This window comes from Agelaius phoeniceus, assembly GCF_051311805.1.
Source record: "Agelaius phoeniceus isolate bAgePho1 chromosome W unlocalized genomic scaffold, bAgePho1.hap1 SUPER_W_unloc_2, whole genome shotgun sequence".
NCBI lineage: Eukaryota > Metazoa > Chordata > Aves > Passeriformes > Icteridae > Agelaius > Agelaius phoeniceus.
In genome coordinates this window covers 7,458,322-7,481,835 of record NW_027509867.1, presented here as the reverse complement: position 1 = coordinate 7,481,835, position 23,514 = coordinate 7,458,322, and the positions used below count along the sequence as shown (strand labels likewise).

The 23,514-nt window shown below is 52.7% G+C and overlaps 2 protein-coding genes across 2 annotated transcripts in view; one reads left to right on the top strand and one right to left on the bottom strand.

Annotated features, from left to right (window-relative positions):
- LOC143692689 (uncharacterized) overlaps positions 1-23,514 on the bottom strand; it is a 365,642-nt gene that overhangs the window by 110,253 nt on the left and 231,875 nt on the right.
- Positions 9,628-10,215, top strand: LOC143692599 (olfactory receptor 14J1-like). Its single transcript, XM_077172850.1, has one exon. It carries the CDS (start codon positions 9,628-9,630, stop codon positions 10,213-10,215), a length of 588 nt encoding a protein of 195 aa, XP_077028965.1.

The following is a 23,514-nucleotide window of genomic DNA, read 5'->3' as shown; positions in this document are numbered from 1 at the left end:
ACCTGCAAGCCAAGGACAGCAGCGGGCTCATCTCGCCGCCCGCCCTGCCCAGCCCCATCCTCCTCCTCCTCCTCCTCCGCCCCCTCCTCCTGCGCCCGCCGCCGGCCCCGCCGCTCACCGGGGCGCCGTCCGAGAGCCGCGTGGCCGCGAAGACGCTGCCGAATCCTCCGCGCCCCAGCAGCGAACCCAGCCAGTACCGCTCCTGCAGGGCCTCGTGCGCCTTCCCTGCGGGCGAGACGCGGCTGTCAGCGCTCGGCGCGGGGCCAGCAACGGCCCCCGAGCGCCCCTCAGCCGCCCCGGGCCGGCCATGCCCAGGCGTTCGCTCCTTGGAACGCGGCACGGGAGGCTCGGGGCCGGCGCCCGCGCTGCCGAGCGGCGGAGTTCGGGCCGGGGAAGCCCCAGCGGAGGCGGCGGGAGCGGCCGCCCCGCCTGTGTCCTCCGAGGGCCCCGGGAGGAGCCGGGGCCGGGGCCGGGGCCGGGCACGGGGTCGGGACTGGACCCTGCCTCGGGGCCGGGGCCGGGGCCGGGCTCGGGCCAGGCGGAGCCGAAGGGCGGCGATGCCGCCCCCGCACCAGGCACTGACGCCCGCCCAGCAGCGCCACCGCCAGTACGGCCAGAGCCGGGCGGAGGCGAGAGCGCGGCGGGACGGCCGGGGCCGGGCACGGGGCAGCCCCGCCCGGGGCCGGGGGCGGGCCGGGGGCATGGCCCGGCCCGGCAGGGGAGAGGGAGGCGGGGAGAGGAGAGGGACGCCGGGCAAGGGACCCCGAGAGAAGGGTGCCCGACCGCGGGAAAGGGAGAGAAAGAAAAACAGAAGGAAAAACAGAAAGAGAAAGAAAAAGATAAAGAGATAGAAAGAAAGAATGCTCTAAAATATCTGTTTTTCTGCTGTCGCTGCTGCTGCCGCCGCTGCTGCTGCCGCCGCTGCCGCCGCTGCAACTGAAGCACCGGGGCCGTTCGTCCCCGTGTCCGTTCCCCGCTCGCCCCACGAGCCCCACGTTCGAGCCCCGCGCGCCCCGGGCACAGCCCCTGAGTCTGTCCAAACACGGGAACTTTGCAGCGGTGAGCCCAGATGCAGAGCCCTGACTCCTGCACACTGGCACAGCAATCCCCTCGCTTGCTGCTCTGCATTGGCCTGGCTGAGGGGCAAACACTGTCGGGCCACCTTCCCTTGCTGTAGGATTCCTACCTGACCCCAGCACTGCACTTACATCTCCAGTGTTGCCTTCCAGTAAAACCAGGGGAAGGAAAACTGTGTGTGGCTCATGGTACTTTCGAGTGTCTAAAAATCACTAAGTCACCGATCTTAGAGGTGCGGTGCATCTGGAATTCCTGGGATGGAGAAGTAGTGCAACATGGAAAAGGGGAGCATAGAAATAAATAGAGGAAAAGATCTTGGATTGTTTCATTTTCATTTCACTTCTGGAAAGCTGTTTCAGTTTTCCAGGAATCTTCTCCTGTCTGCTCTTCCCAAGAATGTCTCATGGAGAACAAGGTCAAGCTTCTGTCCCAAGATTTGCCAGCAGGAAATTATGCCACTGGTGAAATTTTCATGATGACTGTTTGTGCTGGCTTAGGGCAAATTTGGGGAGGAAACCTCCAAAAGGGATCAGTCTAGAAAGCAAGTTCAAGCGGCCCCTCCCCCTACTAGTTCAGGAAAAGACTTCCCTCGAGAAAAGTGAAAAAACCCCAGTTTATTTAACAAGTAAAGTATTCAGAAGCATGAAAAATGAATAATATTAAATGAAACCTCTGTCAGTGCTGAAGAGATGGCAAATTCAGAAAGTCCTTTTTGTGGGTTGTAGTTGGCTCACTCGGTCTCTTCTAAGTCCCTCTGGTGCTGGAATGCAGCGTCCCAGACCTTGGTGGGCCACAGGTGTGAGCTGCCGGTGTTTTTCTGGGTTTTCAATCCAGAGCAGGTTTAAACAGTTCCAAGAGAAAGGAAAGTCACAGTCCCAGGAACTTCTCTGCCTAAGCTAGCTAAAACCAAATTGCTGGACCTGGGCTGTGAAGGCATCGGGAAATTTCCAAATCTGGGCACTGGCGGTCCCAGCAAACACCAGATCTGGATGGTGCTGGAGCCAGAACCTGGAAATTTCCAAATTTTGGCTTTCTGTGCCAGCAAATCACTGGACTTGGGCTGTGCTGGCACCAGGAAGTTTTCAGATCTGGGCGCTGGCACTGCCAGCAAACACCAGATCTGGGTGGTGTCATTGCCAGTGACAGAAATCTGCCGGATTTGGGCTCTGCTGGCACTGGGAAATTTCCCAATCTGGGCACTGGCGCAGCAAACACAAGATGTGGGCAGTGCCAGAGCCAGTAGCAGAAAGTTGCCGGGTTTTGGATTTCTGTGCCAGTAAATTGCTGCTGCACTTGGGCTGTGTCAGAATAGGGAAATTTCCAGCTCTGGGCACTGGCAGTGCCAGCAAACACCAGTGAAACCTTCTGGTCCTCGTCCAGACCATTGGCCAGTGGTTTCCCTGAGAACCAGCTCTGGCCACTTTACAGACAGAGACTGCTTTCATCTGGTGCTCTGGAAACAGAACTTTAATGAAGGCAAACACAACAAACAGGACGGCGTGCACAGTAGAGAGAGCAAAGCAGAAAAAAGCCTGGGTCCAGGGTCTAGCAGGGATATTTATCCATTTATTTATGGGGAGGGGTTAAGGTGGGATCTGAGGGAAGGATCCAAGAAGAAGGAAGGATTATGAATATTGAAATTTTTGCAGTATAAAGTAACCAATGGTAGCAAAGAGAACTCAGAACTTTCTAGTAACAATCTGCAAACCTGAACAAGAGGATTATGGGCGGGAGCTCCTGCTGACCCCAACTACAGAGGGTTTTCCCACAGCCTTAAGCCGAGGTCTCCTTCTTCTTTTAACCAACCCCAACACACCAGATCTGGGTGGAGCCTGGTTTTGGCTTTCTTTGCCAGAAAATTGCTGCATTTGGGTTGTGGTGGCACCAGGAAATTGCCAATGTGGGCACTGGCAGTGCCAGCGCACACCAGATCTGGGTGGGGAATGTGCCAGCACCGGGAAATTGCCAAATGTTAACCTTCTGTGCCAGCAAATTGCTGGAATTATGCTGTGCAGGCATCTGAAAAATTCTGGATCTGGGCACTGGCGATGTCAGCAAACACGAGATTGCATTGCTTTAGGTACCAGGTATTTGCTTGATTTTGGCTTTCTTTGCCAGCAAATTGCTGGAATTAGGCTGTGCCAGCACCAGGAAATTGCCAGGTCTGGACACTGGCAGTGCTGGAAAACACCAGATCTGGGTGGTGCCAGCCCCAGGTATTTGCCGGGTTTTGGATTTCTGTGCCAGCAAATTGCTGCACTTGGGCTTTGCCAGCACTGGGAAATTTCTGCATCTGGGCAATGGCAGTGCTGGGCAACTCCAGGTCTGGGCAGCGACAGAGCCAGCAATGGAAAATTGCCAGATTTTGGCTTTTTTTGCCTGCAAATTGCTGCACTTGGGCTGCACCAGCACCAGGAAATTTCTGGATCTGGGCACTGGTAGATCTGGGAAACATCAGTTTGTGAGAGCCGAAATGAGGGATGTGGCACTTCAGGCGGCTCTTCAAAATGCAGTTTATTGTTTGCAAGGTGTTACAGCAGTCCAGGGTCGTGGGTGACAGAGCTGTGCCCACAGCTGTCAGCTCCAGCTGCAGGCCTGGAGACCCTTAGTTTAGGTTACAAATGCATTATATACTTTTCTTTGCTGAGCATCTTAATACAGTAGAACCAATCTATACCTATATTTTTATCTATAGCCAATAGTAACTACTATAATTACCCTATTCATGTTACTATTCTCCAGTCACTAAAAGTTAGTACATTACAGTTTAAGCTAGAAGATGTTTTCCAGTTTTCTTGCAGTGGAAAATTCTGAGACCTTTTTTCTACCTGCAGCATTTGCTGACTTGTTTGCCTGTGCTATCTTTCTGCTTGGTAAAAACATCTTGTTTGAGGTGGGCTTATCCTTTGCTCTAAGTCATAAAAACCCCTTCTAACTAACATACACTTTGCCTTCTTAGCTATTGTGGTGGTTTGACAGGAAATGTGTTTTCTGGGATGCTGTGGTCAGGCCTTTGGATGTTCAGATTTTAATATTGGCATCTAGTCTTGCCATTGGGACATTGGACACGCCTCTGAGAACACGGGGTTAAAAGCAGAGCTCTCGCCTGGGAGGCTCTCTTGGGTTCCGGCACCCAGCTGCTGGCTGGGCAGGGGGAGGGGAAAAGCCATGTGGTCGGGAGAGGTAGGCCTGAGCCCGGGGGTAGAAGGGTGGAAGAGAGAAAGAGAGACACCGGGAGCCATCGGGCAGCCCCCCCTGAGAGACACAGAGAGAGAGAGAGAGAGAGAGAGAGAGAGAGAGAGAGAGAGAGAGAGACGCTGCCTGAGACTGTAACCTTGAAACTGGATAAACATGGGCCTGTGCCGGCAGCACGGCTGGGACGGGGAAGAAGGGGGGGTGCAGCCGGCCGCTTGTAGGAGCTTTTAACCCCTTTTTGGAGAATGAGAACTTTACAGATCATTGACCTCTCCTAGAAGATAGAGTGGAAGATGAGGAAGGAATGTGCAAGTGTGAGAGAGGTCTGGGTAAGTGAGAGATAGTGGAAGAATAGAGAAGAATCTTAGTGGGAAGAGATGATGGAGTGGATTTTGCTGGACCCTTTTTGTACAGCCATGGACAGAACCATGTTCCTTGTGATACAGAGACTGCATCTAGGGGGAGGCAATGGCCACAGAACCAAGAGGGTTCAGTGTTGGTGCCCCTCGGCCCCAGGGGGTGAAAAAATATGGGGGGGACAGGTGTCCCAAAGGAGAGATTGTGGGGACAGGTGTCCCAAAGGAGAGACTGTGCCTTTTTTGGATCGGGACAGAGCATCCTTAAAAAGACCACCCTAGAAGCAGCTCTGGTCTGCGTTCAGTGGTGAGAGCACTGGACATGAAAGGAAGAGGTCACGATGGCAGATGTACTCTGGGCGGTGCCACGAGTGACACGGAAACACACGAGGCTTCAGCTGTGTTTCCAGGGGAAGCCCATGGTACAAGAAGGACTCCTCTCCTCTTGATGAACTGAGGATTGATTGTCTGAAGGGTGGTGCTGGACCAGGAGTTGGTGATTTTGGGGAATAGATGTATTGTATTGGAAATTTGGTGGGGGGAGGAGGAAATGTATTTGTAAGGTTTTCATTTTCCCTGTGTGTGTTCCTTTTTATATATAGCGTAGTGTAGTTAATAAAGTTTTGTTTTCTTTCCTAAGTAGGAGCCTGCTTTGCTTATTCCTGGTCACATCTCACAGCAGAAACCAGGGAGAGGGTATCTTCATGGGGGCACTGGCATTGTGCCAGTGTCAAACCATGACAGCGCCCAAACAGGGACCCTGACACTCAGGGCTCCTTGTGTCAGTCACGTCAGCTGGGGTTAGCCGATGGATAGGCCAGGGCTCCCCGGGATTTTGGATTGTGCTGGGCCCGGCAGATTCATCGTTGCTTCGAGGGACCTTGCCCAGGATCGGCAGGGACAACAATGGTTTCACCTGCATAGGATTGCAGGTGGGTTTGGGGAAATGCAAGACATTTATTGCCCATTTTGCCACTGTGTTTTTACAATATGCACCCATGTCCCATAACTGATTTGGAGTGTTCTGGTGGCTCTTCCCCATAAGGCAGAGAAAAAAAAAAGGGTAGTCAGATGTCCAAAGTAGAAAGGAGCATACATGGATGCTTTAATTCTCACTGATCATGACTTAATATTTTCAAAGTACGAATTAAAATCAATCATGAGGTGGATCATTAAAAATTTTCCAGATGCCTCTGCTGATGAAATCCATACCACTGAATTTTGGGACTCCGTCGGAGTTAAAAGGGACCCCATTGCACCCTGCATGTTCCCCATCTTCCACACCATCCTTGAGACCCTTCACGAGCAAGCAGTGTGCTGAAAACTCAATCTGTTGCTCACTCCTAACTCGGGACCACCCCTCAAACCTGCCTTTCTCAGACCTTCCAAGATGGTCCAAGATGGCAATGGCCACGCTGTCTTGGAGCATCATGCCCTGGAGACTCAAGGTGGAAGGAGCCTGAATGCGGCTCGGGAGCCCGACCATCCTCCCTCCATCTTGGCTCCTCCACTTCCTGCTACCACAACCTTCTCTTCCGCCCTGAATGAACCTCCAGACTCCACCCCAACAACTGTGGGTCACTCCCCCACTGTCAATCATCCTCTCCACCCTGGGCCATGCCTCCAGTTAAGGAAGGAGACTGGCAAATAACCTCAAAACTCCTCATTGCCCCTGTATGAAAGAAGGGGGCAGAATCCCAGGTGTCAGCCATTGATTTATGGGGAAATCAAGGATCTGTGTAGGGCAGCTAAAGACCATGGAAAGGACTCATCTTATTTTAATGGCCTAATGAGGGCCATGTTTACAGCACATGCTTTAACCCCCTATGATTTAAAATATATTATGTCCATGTTGTTGTCACCTACAGAATACACCCTGTGGGAAGGGGGATGGAAGTGTTTACTAAATCAATTAATAGCAGACTATGCTAATAATGAGGCAAGGGCGGAATTGACAATCAACCATCTAGCTGGAGAAGGACAACACAGCCTACCAGATGATCAAGCAGCAGGTATCCCCAGAGAAGTATTGGATGATATCAAAGAGATGGCTTTGCAAGCTTTAATCCAGGTATTGGATGGTAGCACCCCCAATTTGGATTGTCTTGGGTGGCTGCAGCTAAAGCTTTAGGGCAATCAGACCATCCTGGGTGCCTGTTAAGTAAGCAAACCAATGCTGCCTCCCTCACATTGAGTGGCTGCTCTCAGACACAGAGACCATCAGACACGCCACCTTGCAGAACAGCGATAGAGTTTTTACTCTGGGCACATGGGCATGGCTGTGTAGACTCAGAGGGCATGTGCTGCATGAACCTCTCCAGCCACAGAGAGTCAATCCACAAGAGCATTCAGGTACTGAAGGAAGGGTTCAAGAAGCTTCAAGTGGAAAACAAAGACTGGGTCAATAAACTCTTCCAATCCAAGGGACTAAAGGGTTTGATGATGTCTACCTAAAACAGGACTATTAAATCTCTTAGTTGTTGTTGTTGTATTGTTAATTGTCCCATGTTTGTTTGGATGCTTTTAGAAAGTCTTACAAAATTCTTTCAGTTCCATCTTTGTTGTAAAATAGAAAGGGGGAAGATACCCAACACAGGCTCCTCATGGACTCCTTGGAGGAGAGAATTGGAGGCCAGGATGGCACAAGAACCTCTCAGAGACTCAGTGTGGGAAGGAAAATCGTTAAAAGTACCTAAAAGTATTCTTAAATCCATAAAGTACCTTAAAAACCTTGAGTATCTCAAGGCATTAATGAGCCCCACTGAGTGTCAGTACAGAGCTCTCCAGGGACTCATTAAAGCAGATAATTGGGGCCATAATGCACAAACCTCTCACAGAGTCTGTATCAAAAGGGAAACACCAAGTACCTTCAAATAACTCAAGTACCCTGAAGTATTAATGAGCCCCACTGAGTGTTGTTACTGACAAAGCCTCTCCAGGCATTAATTACAGCAGATAATTGGAGGCCATGAGTGCACAAACCTCTCAGAGACTCCAAGGCAAAAGCCAAAGCCAAAGTCCTTTGAAAAACCTGCAGTCCCTGCAGGGAGCATGAAGGAGCCCCCAGGGCCATTGCTGAGCAAGGCTCCCCAGGGACTCCTTGCAGCAGATCCTTGAGGCCACTGGGATGTGGGCTAGGGGGGGATGCTGAGGGCAGCACAAGGGGCTGACAGTGCCCAGCCTGGCTGGGGCTGTGCCAGGAGGCCCCAGGGCCTCAGCACAAGGTGTGTCCTCCCAGCCCTTGCTGGCACAGACCCTGCTGTGCCCCAGGGCACCAAGACTTGGCTTCTCTTTGTCCCCACCTGTCATCACTGCCTGCAGTTCTCTGCTCTGCCTGGGGCCTGGGGACACTTGCTCAGTCGTGTCCCTCTCTGGGAGCCATTAAAAGTCCAAGAAACTTTGGAGTTGGATTCTGCCTTGGAGTTCTGCAGAGGTTTCTTCAGCTCCCTCTCAGGGACTGATGTTCAGGGCCTGAGCACAAAGCCCCAGAGGCTGATTAAAGTCCTTGTGCTGTGTCTGTGCTGCTGAGCTGGGCTGGGCTCCTGGCCCAGAGTCAGCTCCTGCTCACCAAGAAGAGCTTCAAAAGCACATTTCTCTGGATGAGCAGCTCTTGTGCCAGCCCAGCAGGGCTGGGGCACTGCCTGCAGCCAGCCCGGGCACAGCCCAGAGGCACAGAGAGCTTCAATCAGTCAGGGCTGGGAAGGGGCTGAGAAGTGCCTGGGGCACAATCACTGCCAGCCCTTGGCACAGGAACCTCTGGCTGCAGGACAGTGCAGCTGCAGCTCCTGGAGCCATCTCCTCAAGCTGGAACATCCCAATGCCTGCAGAGCCTGTGAGTACATTCTCTGCTTGTCTCTTGTGCAGAGCAGCCAGGGGTGCCCAGGGCTGTCCTGCAGAGCAGGGTCCTGCAGCCCAGGGCGCTGTGCTGGGGCAGGGACTCTGCTGCCTGCCAGGGACAGCTCTCAGCCAGCCCTGGCAGCTGCTCCCAGCACTGGGGGACAAGATCTGGCTGGGAGGAGACAGCTGGTGAGGCTTGGAAGTGTTCTCCTTGTGTGGGGAGGATGCAGCATTGTTCAGGACTGCTCCCAGCATGGCATTGAACTGCAGAACATTTCCAAGTAGATTATACAGGGAGAACAGCAAGGCAGGGACTGTATAAAAGGGAAAATCCTGCTTTTTTAATCTACTACTCTGGGTTGCTGGGATGGGAAATTGCCCATAGATATTAATCGCTCAGTTCAGGCTGAGATAAATAAAAATAAATTTTTTCTCAGATCTGAATAAATTGGGCAGTGACAGAAATCAGCCTTTAGAGGCAGCATCAGTGTCGCTTTTCCAGCCTCCTCAGGGTTGTTCTGATGTTGCCATCAGAGCCTGCGGAGCCAGAGCTGCCCCTGGGCAGTGCCTGAGCTGGGAGGGCTCTGCAGGGCAGAGCTGAGCCCCCAGGGCTGGGCTGGGCTCTGGCAGCACTGGCAGGGCCCAGCCCTGGGCACAGGGAAGCAGCTGCTGGCAGGGACAGCTCCAGGCAGCAGAGCCCTGGGCAGGCAGTGGGGGGAAAGTGCCCCCAGGCTGTGCTGGGATATTTCAAGTCCTCTCCACACCCAACTATTCCATGATTACTTTTCTTACAGATCCTCATGCCAAGGCACAGCAAATGTCCAACAGCAGCTCCATCAGGCACTTCCTGCTGCTGGCATTGGCAGACACGCGGCAGCTGCAGCTCCTGCACTTCTGCCTCTTGCTGGGCATCTCCCTGGCTGCCCTCCTGGGCAACGGCCTCATCATCAGCGCCGTAGCCTGCGGCCACCACCTGCACACGCCCATGTTCTTCTTCCTGCTCAACCTGGCCCTCGCTGACCTGGGCTCCATCTGCACCACTGTCCCCAAAGCCATGCACAATTCCCTCTGGGACACCAGCAACATCTCCTACACTGCATGTGCTGCTCAGCTCTTTTTCTTTGTGTTCTTCATGGGAGCAGAGTATTTCCTCCTGACCATCATGTGCTACGACCGCTACGTGTCCATCTGCAAACCCCTGCACTACGGGACCCTCCTGGGCAGCAGAGCTTGTGCCCACATGGCAGCAGCTGCCTGGGCCAGTGCCTTTCTCTATTCACTGCTGCACACGGCCAATACATTTTCCCTGCCCCTGTGCCATGGCAATGCCCTGGGCCAGTTCTTCTGTGAAATCCCACAGATCCTCAAGCTCTCTTGCTCACACTCAAACCTCAGGGAACTTGGGCTTCTTGCTTTTAGTTCCTGTTTATCATTTGGCTGTTTTGTGTTCATTGTTTTCTCCTATGTGCAGATCTTCAGGGCTGTGCTGAGGATCCCCTCTGAGCAGGGACGGCACAAAGCCTTTTCCACCTGCCTCCCTCACCTGGCTGTGGTCTCTCTGTTAGTCAGCACTGCCATATTTGCCCACATAAAACCCCCCTCCATGTCCTCCCCATCTGTGAATCTGGCCCTGTCAATTCTGTACTCAGTGGTGCCTCCAGCCCTGAACCCCCTCATCTACAGCCTGAGGAACCAGGAGCTCAGGACTGCATTGTGGAGATTGATGACAGGATGGTTTTGGAAACATTAAACTGCTCGAAAAATACTGCATATCACTTGTAATATAAGTCATCTTTGATACTCTTGGGGGTTGCTTTTCTTTGTTTTACTTTTTTTCATATTGTCCACAAAGAAATGTCATTATTTATGCCATTTCTCATTTTGTTTCTCTCCACCTTCCCTGTGCCCACAGACTGTGTCAATGAGGGGTTGTGCTCTCAGTGGCTTTAAAGGAACTAAAGGATCTCCCAGCAGAGTTTTCTGCAGAGATGCCCTTTTGTTGCCTTCTCTGGAGCTGCAGCAGCAATGTCTGTGTGCAGAGCTGGGGCAGATCAGTGCTGGCCCAGCAGCTGTGCCCAGCAGCAGCAGCAGCAGCAGCAGCACTTGGTGTTGCCAGTGCTGCTGCCGTGGCCCTGCCCCGCTGCCCTGGTGGCCCTGGTGTTGCTGCAGGGCCTGAGTGCTCTCGGGGCCGGGCACAGCCCTGGGGGTGGCAGTGCCGGGGCTGCAGCAGGGCCAGGCCATGGGCACTGCTGGGGCAGCGCTGACGCCTCAGGCCAGGCCCTGGGGGCTGCAGGCTCCTTGCCCAGGCTCTCTCAAGAACACGGCCAGGCCAAGGCTCAGCACAGAAACCCCCGTCAGCAGCCCCAGGCTGGCCGTGGGCAGGCTGGGGGCAAACAGCATGGCTGGGGCTCTGCAAGGGCCCTGGGGCAGACGGGAAGGAGCAGCAGAGCAGGGGCTGATCCATGCCCAGTGCGCTGCACAGCCCAGGGCAGCGTCCCAGAGCGTCCTCATGCAGCTGCCAACAGCATCTCCCCTCTGCAGCCCTGGCCTCTCCCCCAGCTCACACAGGTGCCCCATCCTTGCAGGCACAGACACGGCAGCACTGCCTCAGCAGCCCCTGTTTGCATTGCACACAGCAGGGCCAGCACCCCCATGCTGTTGCTGTGGGGACATGAACTTGAGGGAGCACAAATGCCATCAGCCCCTGGGGCCAGCAAGGGCTGGGGGACACCAGGGAAACCACTCAGCTTTGTCCTGGCCTCTGCAGTCAGCCAGAAAGTTTGTTCCCATCAGCTGGGAGTTTCCTGTGCCACTGCAGACGCTGTTGCTCAGAGCCAGGGCTGCCTGGCAGCCACCCCCAAACTGCCCTGAGCATTTCCTTGGCTGCACCTTTGCTTTCTTTACTCTTTCCTGTTACAAATGTCTTCATGTTGCCCCCCCCTTTTCCCTGCCCTGCAAACAGCCCATCCCTGTTTGCCCTTTCCTCTCTGGCCCCACTCCCCATTGCAGTTCCTGCCTTGGCCCCATGGGAACGTCCCTTGGGCAGCAGGATCATCCTACAAGTGCTGCAGGAATTGTCTGCAGGCTCCTGCAGTGCCTGCTGCTGCTCCCTTGCCAGAGGCACCCCAGGCCAGGGGGGCACATCTGGGCTGCTGTGTCTGCCTCTGGGGCTCCCTGTTCTGGGCAATGAGGAGGAGCTGCAGAGGCTCTGCAGGACTGACAGGATGGGCTTTGGGGCTGCCAGGAGAAGCTGAGGGACCTGGGCTGCTGGAGCTGCTGAAGAGGAGGCCCAGGGCTCATCCTGCAACTGCTCCAAGGGTGGTTTCAGAGAATCCCAGAATCAGTAAAGTTGGAAAAGGCCTTGGAGATCATCAAGTCCAGCCTGTGCCCTGACACTGCCTTGTCTCCCCTGAGCCTCCTCTTCTCCAGGATAAACAACCCCAGCTCCCTCAGCCTCTCCTCACAGGACTTGTGTTCCAGACCCCTCCCCAGCCTTGTTGCCCTTCTCTGGACACGCTCAGTCCCTCCATGTCCTTCCTTTATTGGGGGGCCCAGAACTGGACACAGCACTCGAGGTGCTGCCCAACCAGTGCTGAGCACAGGGGAAGAATCACTGCCCTGCTCCTGCTGGCCACACCATTCCTGATCCATAGGAGTTCCAGGGGTTGGATGAGAGAAATGGTGGGGAGGAGGTGGGGACAAAGTGTTATTGATTGTTAGCCATGAAGGGTCTTGATCTTCATATCTGTTCCGACTGCATTAAAAGCTGCTGGGGATCAATATCAATTGGAAATTGCTAAGATCAAGCTATAAACAGGAAAATAAAACTTAACTGAACAAAACTGTGCTGTCAGCATTGTTTTATACTATTGTATATTCACTTTGAGTAGACTTCTGTCATTTGTACAACTAAACACATTAAGAATTGAAAATTTGAAATATTCCCCAGGGCCTTTTCTTGTTCAGGTATTCTGAACAAATGTTTATGATCTCTTCTCACTGAATTCCTGAACTGAAGAGCTCAAGAAAGAAGAGGCCTCTGGAGTAATAAAATTCATCAGCAAACTCCAAGTGGCTGAGGATCCATGCCCGTGAGAACAGCAATGAACAGAAATGGGTACAGCTTTGTTGCTGCCCCAGCTTTGGCATGGGCCCTGGGCCTGGAGCAGGAGCAGCTCTTGAGGGCCCCAAGGCCGGGGCTCTTGTGCTGCCCTGGGCAGATGGGATGGCAGCAGGGGCTGCAGAGCTCTCAGCACCTCAGCCCCAGGGGAGCAGGGCAGCCAGGGAGCCTCCTTTGGCCTTGGCCAAGCACCTTCCCCCATGGCTGGGGCTGAGTCCTGTGGCAGCTGCAGCTGCTGCTGTGCCCTTGGCAGGGGCTGAGGCCGTGGGGCCAGTGGCCAGAGCAGCCTGGCCTGAGCAGAGCTGTGGGGCCAGAGCCGGCTGGGCTGGGCTGGGCTCAGAGAGGCCCTTGGTGCTGCCCAGAGCTCAGGGCAGCTGGCAGAGCTTGCAGGGAGCTGGGCTGGGCTCCGAGAGCCGGCCCAGAAACCATCAGTGTCCATCTCAGCCTGGCTGAGCGTGCAGGGGCAGGACTCAGGCCAGGCCTTGTGGGGCAGGGCCAGCACCTGTGCAAGGCATTGCAAACAGGCAAGTGGCCCAGAGAGGAGGCTGCTTTGTGCCCTTGGTGGCAGGGACAGAGCAGGGAGGGGGCCCAGGACATTTGTCAGCACCAGCCTCTGTGCCCATGCATTGGCAGCCCTGGCTGCTGAGCCCAGCTTTGGCCTGGGCTGAGTTTGGCTGTGGCCCAGCTCCATCCTCCTGCGGGGCTCAGGGCCTGTTCCCGGCCATGGCCAGCCCTGGCTGCCTCTCTGCTGGCCCAGAGGCCGGCCCAGCCCAGGGCAGGGCTGTCTGTGCAGCCCCACAGGTGCCAGGGGCTCTGTAGGAGCTGGCAGAGGCTGCCCAGCAGGGAGGCCATGGGGCACAGAGCCCCAAGGCTGCTGTGGGCACCACGGCACAGGGGCCGTTCCCAGCCGCAATGCTCCTGGCCTGGGCTGGGCCTGCACAGGGGCTGGGCCACCATGGCTGGGCCAGCACAGGGCCACAAAGGGGCCACGCAGCCGCTGCCGGGGCTGACAGCAAGGCCAGGCACACACAAGCAATTGCTGAGCATGGCCTGCGCTGGCCAGGCCTGACTGTGCCAAAGGCAGAGCTCAGCTGCCCTTGGGGGCTGCAGCAACACTCCAGAGCCCAAAGAGCCTCCATGGCTGGGCTGGAGACCAAGGCTGCAGCAGGGAAATGCAGGGCTGCTGCGGGATGGGGAGGCCATTGAATTCCAGCACACACCTCAGCTCTCTGATGATCCCGGCACCATGCTGGGCCCTGTTTCAGACTGGAGCAGAGCAGATGTTGATGGCACAGGATCCCTGTGGGGCTGTCAGGCACCTGCAGCTTGCAAGGTGCTCTGCTCTCCCTCAGGTGCTCTGGGAGAGATCCAATCCCAGCTGGGCCCCTCAGGGCACAAGTTGCACTGCCTGTCCATGGGCACACAGCTGATGTCTGCCTGGAAAGGGACACAGGTTTTATTACCTGTTAGTTTCTTAATACTCAGGCAATCTTTATTATCTGGGTCAGTTGATTCCTTTTAAGAAATGGCAATGTCTTCCCACCAGGAATGGGAATTTCTTGGAAGTTTGCTGATGGCAGAAGAAGAAATATTGATCTTCCACTCTATTCCTCTCACCAATGATCAGTCTATTATATCCTCTCCCTCTTCCGTCAGGTGTTTCAATCTCTCCTGTTGAAATGGCCATGTCTGACTACATCTCTTCACTAGACCAGCTGGATCCATGTACTTCCTGCTGCTCTACGATTTCCCCCTCCAGATGCTCTCTGGTCATTCAAGTGCCTCTCAACTGACTGGTTTCATGCTTTGAGCTTCAGGGAGTGGCCAAGTCTTTCAAGTTCAAATAAATATGAATTAAATATCTCATTATGGTTATATCTATCACTAAATTACCTTTTCTTATGTCTCTGTCTAGAACAGTTCAGAAATCCCTTGGGGATGGGAGACATGTCAGATGCTGCTGGGACATCTCAGAGAGCTGAGGGAAGAGCTGTGATGATTATTAAACTGTTCAAATGTTCTTTTTGGGTTTTTGGGAAGAAACCTTTCTGTGCCTCTGAGTGTCACCAGGCCCTGAGCACAAAGGACACAAACCTGATGAGTTGTGGTTCCCACTGCAGGGGCTGCACTTGGACCTTGGCTCTGCACAGGAGAGCTCTTCATCCCCTTTCTCTCTTTTCCTCCCTCTGGGCATGGAGGGAGCTCCTGACTTCAGCCTGTGACTCGTGTGTGCAAAGAGCAAATCTGGGCAGAATCGGGGCAGGGAGGGTTTGGGGGGACCTTGGGATCTGTGCTGGGCACAGAAGGTGTCTTCCATTGCTCTGAGACTGTCTGCTGTGCAAAGTGGATTTAATATCCAGCAGAGGAATGACTTTGGCATTTGATGGAGCTGTGCCTTCCCTTGGCTTTGTTGGCTGACAAGAAATGAACATCCCTCTGTGTCTCGGGCAGCTCCTTCTCCAAGGAAAGCAGGTGGGAGCTGGAGCCAAGGAGCTGAAAGCTGCAGGTGCAGCCTGGGCTGGAGGGAGCTCAGATTTGCACAAGGCTGCTCTGAGTGCCAGGGCTTGGATGGGGGAAATGGTGGGCTGGGGGTAGGGACAGAGTCTGATTGATTGTCAGCCATGAAGGGTCTTGATTTTCATATCTATTCAAACTGCATGAGGAGGTACTTGGATTCAGTGTCAATTGGAGATTGCACATGTCCATGAATTAACAGAGGAAAAAAACCTAAACAGGACCTGAAAAATCTTTTCTCACTGTCTTTTTAAAGATATTGTATTCACTTTGGATAGACTACTGAGCTCTGTCTAATTAACCACAAAGGATTTGAAAATTAAAATCAAATTAAAATCAAATGATTCCCAAAGGCTTGGCTTGTTCAGCTGTTCTGAATGCTCATGAGCCCTGGGACACTGAATTCCTGCACTGAAGAGCTGAAGGCTGAACAAGCCTCTGGAGCAGGGAAATTCAGCAGCAGCCTCCAAGTTGCTGAGGATGTCAGCAGCCCCCAGTGAGGCCATCCCTGCCCAGAGACCGTGGGGGAATGGGCAGACAAGGAGAGCGTCCCTGGGGCTGGGGCAGCACAACTCAGAGGCACCAGCGGCTCCAGCTGGGCAATGGAGTGTGGAATGTGGCTGGGAAAGCCCTGCCTGGGCTGGGCCAAGCAGGACAGACAAGCTCTGACTCCCATCTCCCAAACAACTCTCTCACGGAGACAATTAAAAGGAATTACAATTGTTTGTGTACTCTGAGTTGGAGCACTAGAGTAATACCAACAAGAGATTCTGAGGAGCTCAAAAAAACAAAACAGCCTCTACTGGCAACTTTAGAAAATCAGAGAAACTTTAGCAACAGATTTAATACGACATTCAATCAACACAGAACACTTCTTATAGCCCTGACTTGGCCCATTCAACTTCACAAACTCTAAGCTATTTGAATTTTATATTACTCAAATTTGCAAAAGGACAGAAATAGAAGGAAAGGACCGAAAGAGAGAAAGGCAAAAAAGATACAGAGAAGCACACACACACAGTTACCAACTCCTGGATACCAGCAGAGTTCAGATGGAAATTCCAAGAGGATGCAGGGTCAAGATGTGTGCTTGCCTTGTGGTCAGCCTTCAATAGCCCTTGGTCTCCCTGGGCCCTTCCCCCAGGTGGGGCTTGGGCTCATTTGGTCCCTCAGGAGCTGGGCTGGGGCTGCAGAGGTGGCTGTGGAGCATTGCCTGTGCTGTGCCAGGGCCTGGCAGCCACTGCTGGGCTGGGATAGAGGCTCTGGGGGGATTGGGGTTCCAGGGCAGGGCAGGGCTGGGCTTCCAGGGCAGGGCAAGGCTGCACCTGCCCCTTCCTCCCCCACACATGAAATATTTCCAGCCAACAATCTCCTCCAGTCTGTCACACTAGGGAATGTTGGAGGTGGAACTCCAATTCTGGCCATGGGCACCTGGCCGAGAAGGACAGATCTTTTCCATAGGAAGGAAAGCCCAGAGCCCAATGTTTGAAAGGCAGCTGAGAGACTCACTAGGCCAGGGCCAGCCAGACTTGTCAGGAATAGCAGATTTTGTCTGGGAGCAGTCTTTGGATTATGGGAATTTTGGAGGTGGAAGCCCAATCTTGGCCGTAGGCTCCTGGAGAAGCAGGACAGTTCTTTTCCATAGGAAGGAAAGCATGGAGCATTTCCCAGTGGTTTGGGGACAGATGGAAAATTCACACTTGTGAAACCACTGCAAGACAGACTTGTCCTGACAATATTCCTATTGGAACAATCCCTGGATATAAGGAAATTTGGAGGTGATATCCCAATTCTGGCCATGGGTACCTGGTGGAGAAGCAGAGTTCTTTTCCATTGGGAAGGAAAGCACAGAGCCCCAGTGTTTCAATAGCAGATGAGAAGAGACCCTCAACATTCCATGGTCATTTGGACCAGTCAGGCAGTCAACAGGAGGCCAGACCAGCCAGACCTGTTCGGTGTTCCCTTGCTTTTATGAGGCCCTGCAGTATCACCATGGTCCCCTTGGTTCCATGGGGCCCTGCAGTGTCCCAGTGGTGCTTTGATTCCATGGGGTCCAGCAGTGTCACAATGGACCCTTGGTTCAATGGGGTCCCAGAGTGTCACAATGACTCCTAGGTTCCAGAAGGCCCTGCAGTGTCACAGCGGTCCCAAGGATTCCATGACGCCTTGCAGTGTCACAATGGTCTCCGTGGTTCCCCAGCCCCCACAATGTCACGGGACTCCTCTGTTCTATGAGCCCTGCAATGTCACAATGGACCTTTGGACCCTGGGGGTTTGCAGTGTCACAATGGTCTCCTCTGGCTCCACAGTGTCACAATGGACCAATGATGACATCAGGCCCTGCAATATAACCCTGGAGCTTTGGTTCCATGCAGCCCTGCAGTGTCACAAAGGCCTCTTGGTTTCATGACGCCCCACAGTATCACAATGGTCCTCTTGGTTCTTTGGGGATCCCCAGGGTCACAATGGTCTCACTGGTTCCATGAGGCCTCACAGTGTCACAATGCTTTGCCTATTCCATTCGCCAACATAGCACCACAATGGTCTCCGTGGTTTCAGGAGTCCCCTTGGTGTCACAATGTCCTCTTGATTCCTTTAGGCTGTGAAGTTGCTTAATGGTCTCTCCAGTAGGTTCCGTGCGGCCTTGCAATGTCACAATGGACCTTTGGCAACATTGTGAGACCATGGGGTATCACTGTGTCACAATGGCCCCTTGGTACCACGATACCCCAAAGTGTCACAATGGTCTCCACAGTTCCATGAGGCCCTGCAGTGTCACAATGGACCCTTGGTTTGATGGAGCCTCTCAGTGTCACAATGATCCCTGTATTCCATGGAGACACACTGCATCAGTATGGTTCCCTTGATTCTATGAGGTCCAGCAATGTCACTGTGCTCTCCATGATTCCATGAGGCCCCACAGTGTCACAATGGTCCCTTGGTGTCACAGAGCCCCACAGTGTCACAATGGTCCCTTGGTGTCACAAGGCCCCTGTCGAGGTTTAGGGCAAATTTGGAGGAGAATTTCCAAATTAGGGCTCCTCCAGTAAGCAAACCCACAGAGCCCCTCCCCCCAACCAGTTCGGGAAGGATTTCTCGGAGAGGAGTGGAAAGAACCTGTTTATTTAACAGGCACAGCACTCCTCAGCACACAAAATGAACAATACCGGATGACACCGCTCTGAAAAAAAGATGAAAAATTCAGAAACTCTCTCTTGGGGGTGGTTCCTCTGTTCTCAGTCCCTCCAGCGCTGGGGCAGCTGCTGCAGGCCTCAAGGTGCAGATTCTTGGTGTTTCCCAGGTCCCAGTCCGGAGCAGGTTCAAAATGGTCAGAAAAAGGAAAGGAGAAACAGTCCAGGAAGAAATTGGACAGTTTAGCAAACTAGCTAATGAGCAAAAGCAAGCAGAAGCGAAGCAAGCAAGAGCGAGAGAGCAAAAGCAAAAAGCAAAAGCAGCAAAAGCAAAAGCTGCAGTCTCTGTGTCCCACCAGGCTGATAAGAAAACCAAAAAAAACTTTCCCTCTTCAGAGCCGGTCTTAAAGGTGCAGAACATAATATCCAACATTAACAGAACACATGAATGGGGATACAAGCATCATAACATCACCCTAAGACATTCCACCCCTTATCCCCATGTCATCAACATACTACCACACATCATGCATTTATTCACACAAAATTTCCATCTGCTCCCCCAAAATTTACAAGCAATACCCATCATGCCCTCATCACATCCCCACACTGGACCACTGAATCCATGCCCTATACCACAGAGTGGCAGGATTTCACCCCTTTCACCTTACTCACTCAAAGCTCCATCTATCACTTGCTCAGACCTTCGACACTTGCACATCTCCTTCTCCATCTCCCACTTGCCCAGACCTTCAACACTTACACATTTCCTTCTATCTCATGTCTGTATGGTGTAATGTACAGACAATGGCAGTAACATCCAACAAACAGTGATATTGCATATCATTCCCACCCCACAATCAGATCTCCCTGAGGTACACGTCGTGTTGTTCCATCTCTTTGCATTATCCACCATGTGCAACCTGGTCCCTGAGCAAAGACAACCCCACAAATGGGTTTGTCTGTACTCGAGGCAGAATTGATCCACACACTCTTCCCCAACAAACTTCTGACATGCACCACTGGGACTTTATCTCCATCTATTACATTCAGGGACTCAGACTGGGCAAGACCTGCTCGGTTGGTGGAACCTCGGGTGTTAACTAACCAGGTGGCCTTTGCTAAATGCTGCTCCAAATTTTTGAAAGATCACCCACCCAAAGCTTTCAGCTGGGTTTTTAGTAGTCCATTGTACCTCTCCACTTTGCCTGCAGCTGGTGCATGGTAGGGGATATGGTACACCCACTCAATGCCATGTTCCCTAGCCCAGGTGTTGATAAGGCTGTTCTTGAAATGAGTCCCGTTGTCTGACTCAATCCTCTCAGGGGTTCCATGTCTCCACAGGACCTGCTTTTCCAGGCCCAGGATGATGTTCTGGGCAGTAGCATGAAGCACAGGGTAGGTTTCCAACCATCCAGTGGTGGCTTCCACCATGGTCAGCACATGGCGCTTGCCCTGGCGTGTCTGGGGCAGTGGGATGGAGTCAATCTGCCAGGCCTCCCCATACTTGTACTTGGACCCCTGCTCACCATACCATAGGGGCTTCACTCGCTTGGCCTGCTTGATGGCAGCACACGTCTCACAGTCATGGATAACCTGAGAAATACTGTCCATGCTTAAATCCACCCCTCGGTCTCGTGCCCACTTATAGGTGGCATCTCTGCCCTGATGGCCTGAGGCATCATGGGCCCATTGAGCTGGGAATAAATCTCCTTTATGTTGCCAATTTAAGTCTGTCTTTGACACTTCTATCTTTGCTACCTGGTCTACCTGCTCATTGTTTTGGTGCTCCTCACTAGCTCTACTCTTGGGGACATTGGCATCTACATGGTGGACCTTCACAGGTAGCCTCCCTACCCTGGCAGCAATGTCTTTCCACTCTTCAGCAGCCCAAATTGGTTTTCCTCTATGCTGCCAGTTGGACTCATTCCACCTCTCCAGCCATCCCCACAGAGCATTGGCTACCATCCATGAATCAGTGTAGAGGTAGAGCTTTGGCCATTTCTCTATTTCTACAATGTCCAGGGTCACCTGAATGGCTTTGAGTTCAGCAAGTTGGCTTGATCCACCTTCTCCTTCAGTGGCCTCTGTGACCTGTCGTGTGGGGCTCCATACGGCTGCTTTCCACTTCCGGTTCATCCCTACGATGCGACAGGAACCGTCAGTGAAAAGAGCATAGCGTGTTTCCTCTGGGGGCAGTTGGTTACATGGAGGAGCCTCTTCAGCCCGTGTCACTGCTTCTTGTTCTTCATCTGTGACACCAAAATTTTCACCTTCGGGCCAATTTGTAATTACCTCCAAAATCCCAGGGCGATTCAGTTTACCTATACGTGCGCTGTCTCTGTCCCTCTGGAGCCTCTCAGGAACCCTGGGCCAGTCCCGAGTCGGCAGACACCGGGGGCAGCCCCGACACGGCCGACAGCGGGGAGACACTCTCTGTGCCCCGAGGGTACTGAGGGCACCTGGGCTGGTGGCCTGTGCAGCACAAGAGACACCAGAGACATCGGTAGAAGATAAAGGGCCGACTCTTAGCAGGGGTTAATCCAAGGTTTTATTCTAGGAGTCCCAAAGGAGCCCCTACACCTCAGGGGCCTCCTGCCCAGAGCCCCGGGAGATGTGCCAAGGTTACATTTAAAGGGAGGTGGAAACCCAAAGTAGATAACATTTTACTAACCAAGAAGTGACCCTAAGGGATGGGTACTGGGGGATGGACATTTAGGACAGCGTATGGGGCAGGGCTTGGGGGGCTGACCCCTGGCCTCTGGCTGATCACTCGACATCCTGGACCGAAGCTTCTGGATGGAGGGGATGGTATGCTGAGTGATTGACAGAGAGCAAGGGTGGGGATTTGGGGATGATCTCAGCAAGGGAAAGGGATTACACAGTTGAAGGGAGGGGGGTACCATCTGGGATGAACCATTTGGAAAAAATACGGGGATTCAAACCCAAAACTATTACAAAATTATTACAAAGTATAAAAACACACTACAACACACCACCCAGATCTGGTGTTTGCTGAGCAAGTGCCCAGATCCAGAAATTTCCCAAGGCTGGCACAGCCCAAGTCCAGCAATTTGCTGGCACAGAAAGCCAAAATCCGGCAATTTCCTGATGCCAATACAGGCGCCCAGACCTGGTCTTTGCTGCCACTGCCAGTGCTCAGATCTGGATATTCCCTGTTCTGGCAGAGCCAAGTCCAGCAATTTTCTGGCAAAGAAAGCCAAAATCTGGCAATTCCCTGCTATCGTCATTGGCAATGCCAAGATCCGGTGTTTGCTGGCACCACCAGTGCCCAGATGCGGGATTTTCCCGGTGCCAGCACAACCCGAATCTAGTAATTTTCTGGCAAAGAAAGTCAAAACCTTGCAAATACCTGGTGCTGGCCTCACCCAGATCTGGTGTTTGCTGGCACTGCCAGCGCTCAGATCCAGCAGTTTCCCAGTGGCAGCACAGCCCAAGTCCAGCAGTTTGCTGGCACAGAAAGACAAAACCCAGCAATTTTCTGGTGTCAGCACTGGCACCACCCAGATCTGTGGTTAGCTGGCACCGCCAGTGCCCAGATCTGGCAATTTCCCTGTGCCACCACAACCCAAATGCAGCAATTGTCTGGCAAAGAAGGCCAAAACTCAGCACTGCCCAGATCAGGTGTGCTGGGGTTGGTTTAAAAGAAGAGGGAGACCTCGGCTTAAGGCCGTGGGAAAACCCTCTTTAGTCAGGGTCAGCAGGAGCTCCCACCCATAATCCTCTTGTTCAGTTATGCAGATTGTTACTAGAAAGTTCTGAGTTCTCTTTGCTACCATTGGTTACTTTTTACTGCAAAAATTGTAATATTCTTAATCCTTCCTTTCTCTTGGATCCTTTCCTCAGATCCCACCTTAACCCCTCCCCATAAATAAATGGATAAATATCCCTGCTAGACCCTGGACCCAGGCTTTTTTCTGCTTTGCTCTCTCTACTGTGCACGCCGTCCTGTTTGTTGTGTTTGCCTTCATTAAAGTTCTGTTTCCAGAGCACCAGATGAAAGCAGTCTCTGTCTGTAAAGTGGCCAGAGCTGGTTCTCAGGGAAACCACTGGTCAATGGTCTGGACAAGGGCCAGAAGGTTTCACTGGTGTTTGCTGGCACTGCCAGTGCCCACATCTGGAAATTTCCCTATTCTGACACAGCCCAAGTGCAGCAGCAATTTACTGGCACAGAAATCCAAAACCCGGCAACTTTCTGCTACTGGCTCTGGCACTGCCCACATCTTGTGTTTGCTGCGCCAGTGCCCAGATTGGGAAATTTCCCGGTGCCAGCAGAGCCCAAATCCAGCAGATTTCTGTCACTGGCAACGACACCACCCAGATCTGGTGTTTGCTGACAGTGCCAGCACCCAGATCTGAAAACTTCCTGGTGCTGGCACAGCCCAAGTCCAGTGATTTGCTGGCACAGAAAGCCAAAATTTGGAAATTTCCAGGTTCTGGCTCCAGCACCATCCAGATCTGGTGTTTGCTGGGACCGCCAGTGCCCAGATTTGGAAATTTCCCGATGCCTTCACAGCCCAGGTCTAGCAATTTGGTTTTAGCTAGCTTAGGCAGAGAAGTTCCTTGGACTGTGACTTTCCTTTTTCTGGGAAATGTTTAAACCTGCTCTGGACTGAAAACCCAGAAAAACACTGGCAGCTCACACCTGTGGCCCACCAAGGTCTGGGACGCTGCATTCCAGCACCAGAGGGACTTAGAAGAGACCGAGTGAGCCAACTACAACCCACAAAAAAAGGACTTTCTGAATTTGCCATCTCTTCAGCACTGTCAGAGGTTTTATTTAATATTATTCTTTTTTCATGCTTCTGAATTATTTACTTGTTAAATAAACTGGGGTTTTTTCACTTTTTTCGAGGGAAGTCTTTTCCTGAACTAGTAGGGGGAGGGGCTGCTTGAACTTGCTTTCTAGACAGAGCCCTTTTGGAGGTTTCCTCCCCAAATTTGCCCTAAGCCAGCAAAAACAGTCATCATGAAAATTTCACCAGTGGTATAATTTCCTGCTGGCAAATCTTGTGACAGAAGCTTGACCTTGTTCTCCATGAGACATTCTTGGGAAGAGCAGACAGGAGAAGATTCCTGGAAAACTGAAATGGCTTTCCAGAAGGGAAATGAAAATGAAAGAAACAATCCAAGATGTTTTCCTCTATTTATTTCTATGCTCCCCTTTCCCATGTTGCACTACTTCTCCATCCCAGGAATTCCAGATGCACCACACCTCTAGGATCGGTGACTCAGTGATTTTTAGACACTCAAAAATACCATG

What these genes read in the sequence shown, in the direction of transcription:
- LOC143692599 (XM_077172850.1), top strand. Translation starts at nt 9,628, where the DNA reads ATGTGCTACGACCGCTACGTGTCCATCTGCAAACCCCTGCACTACGGG.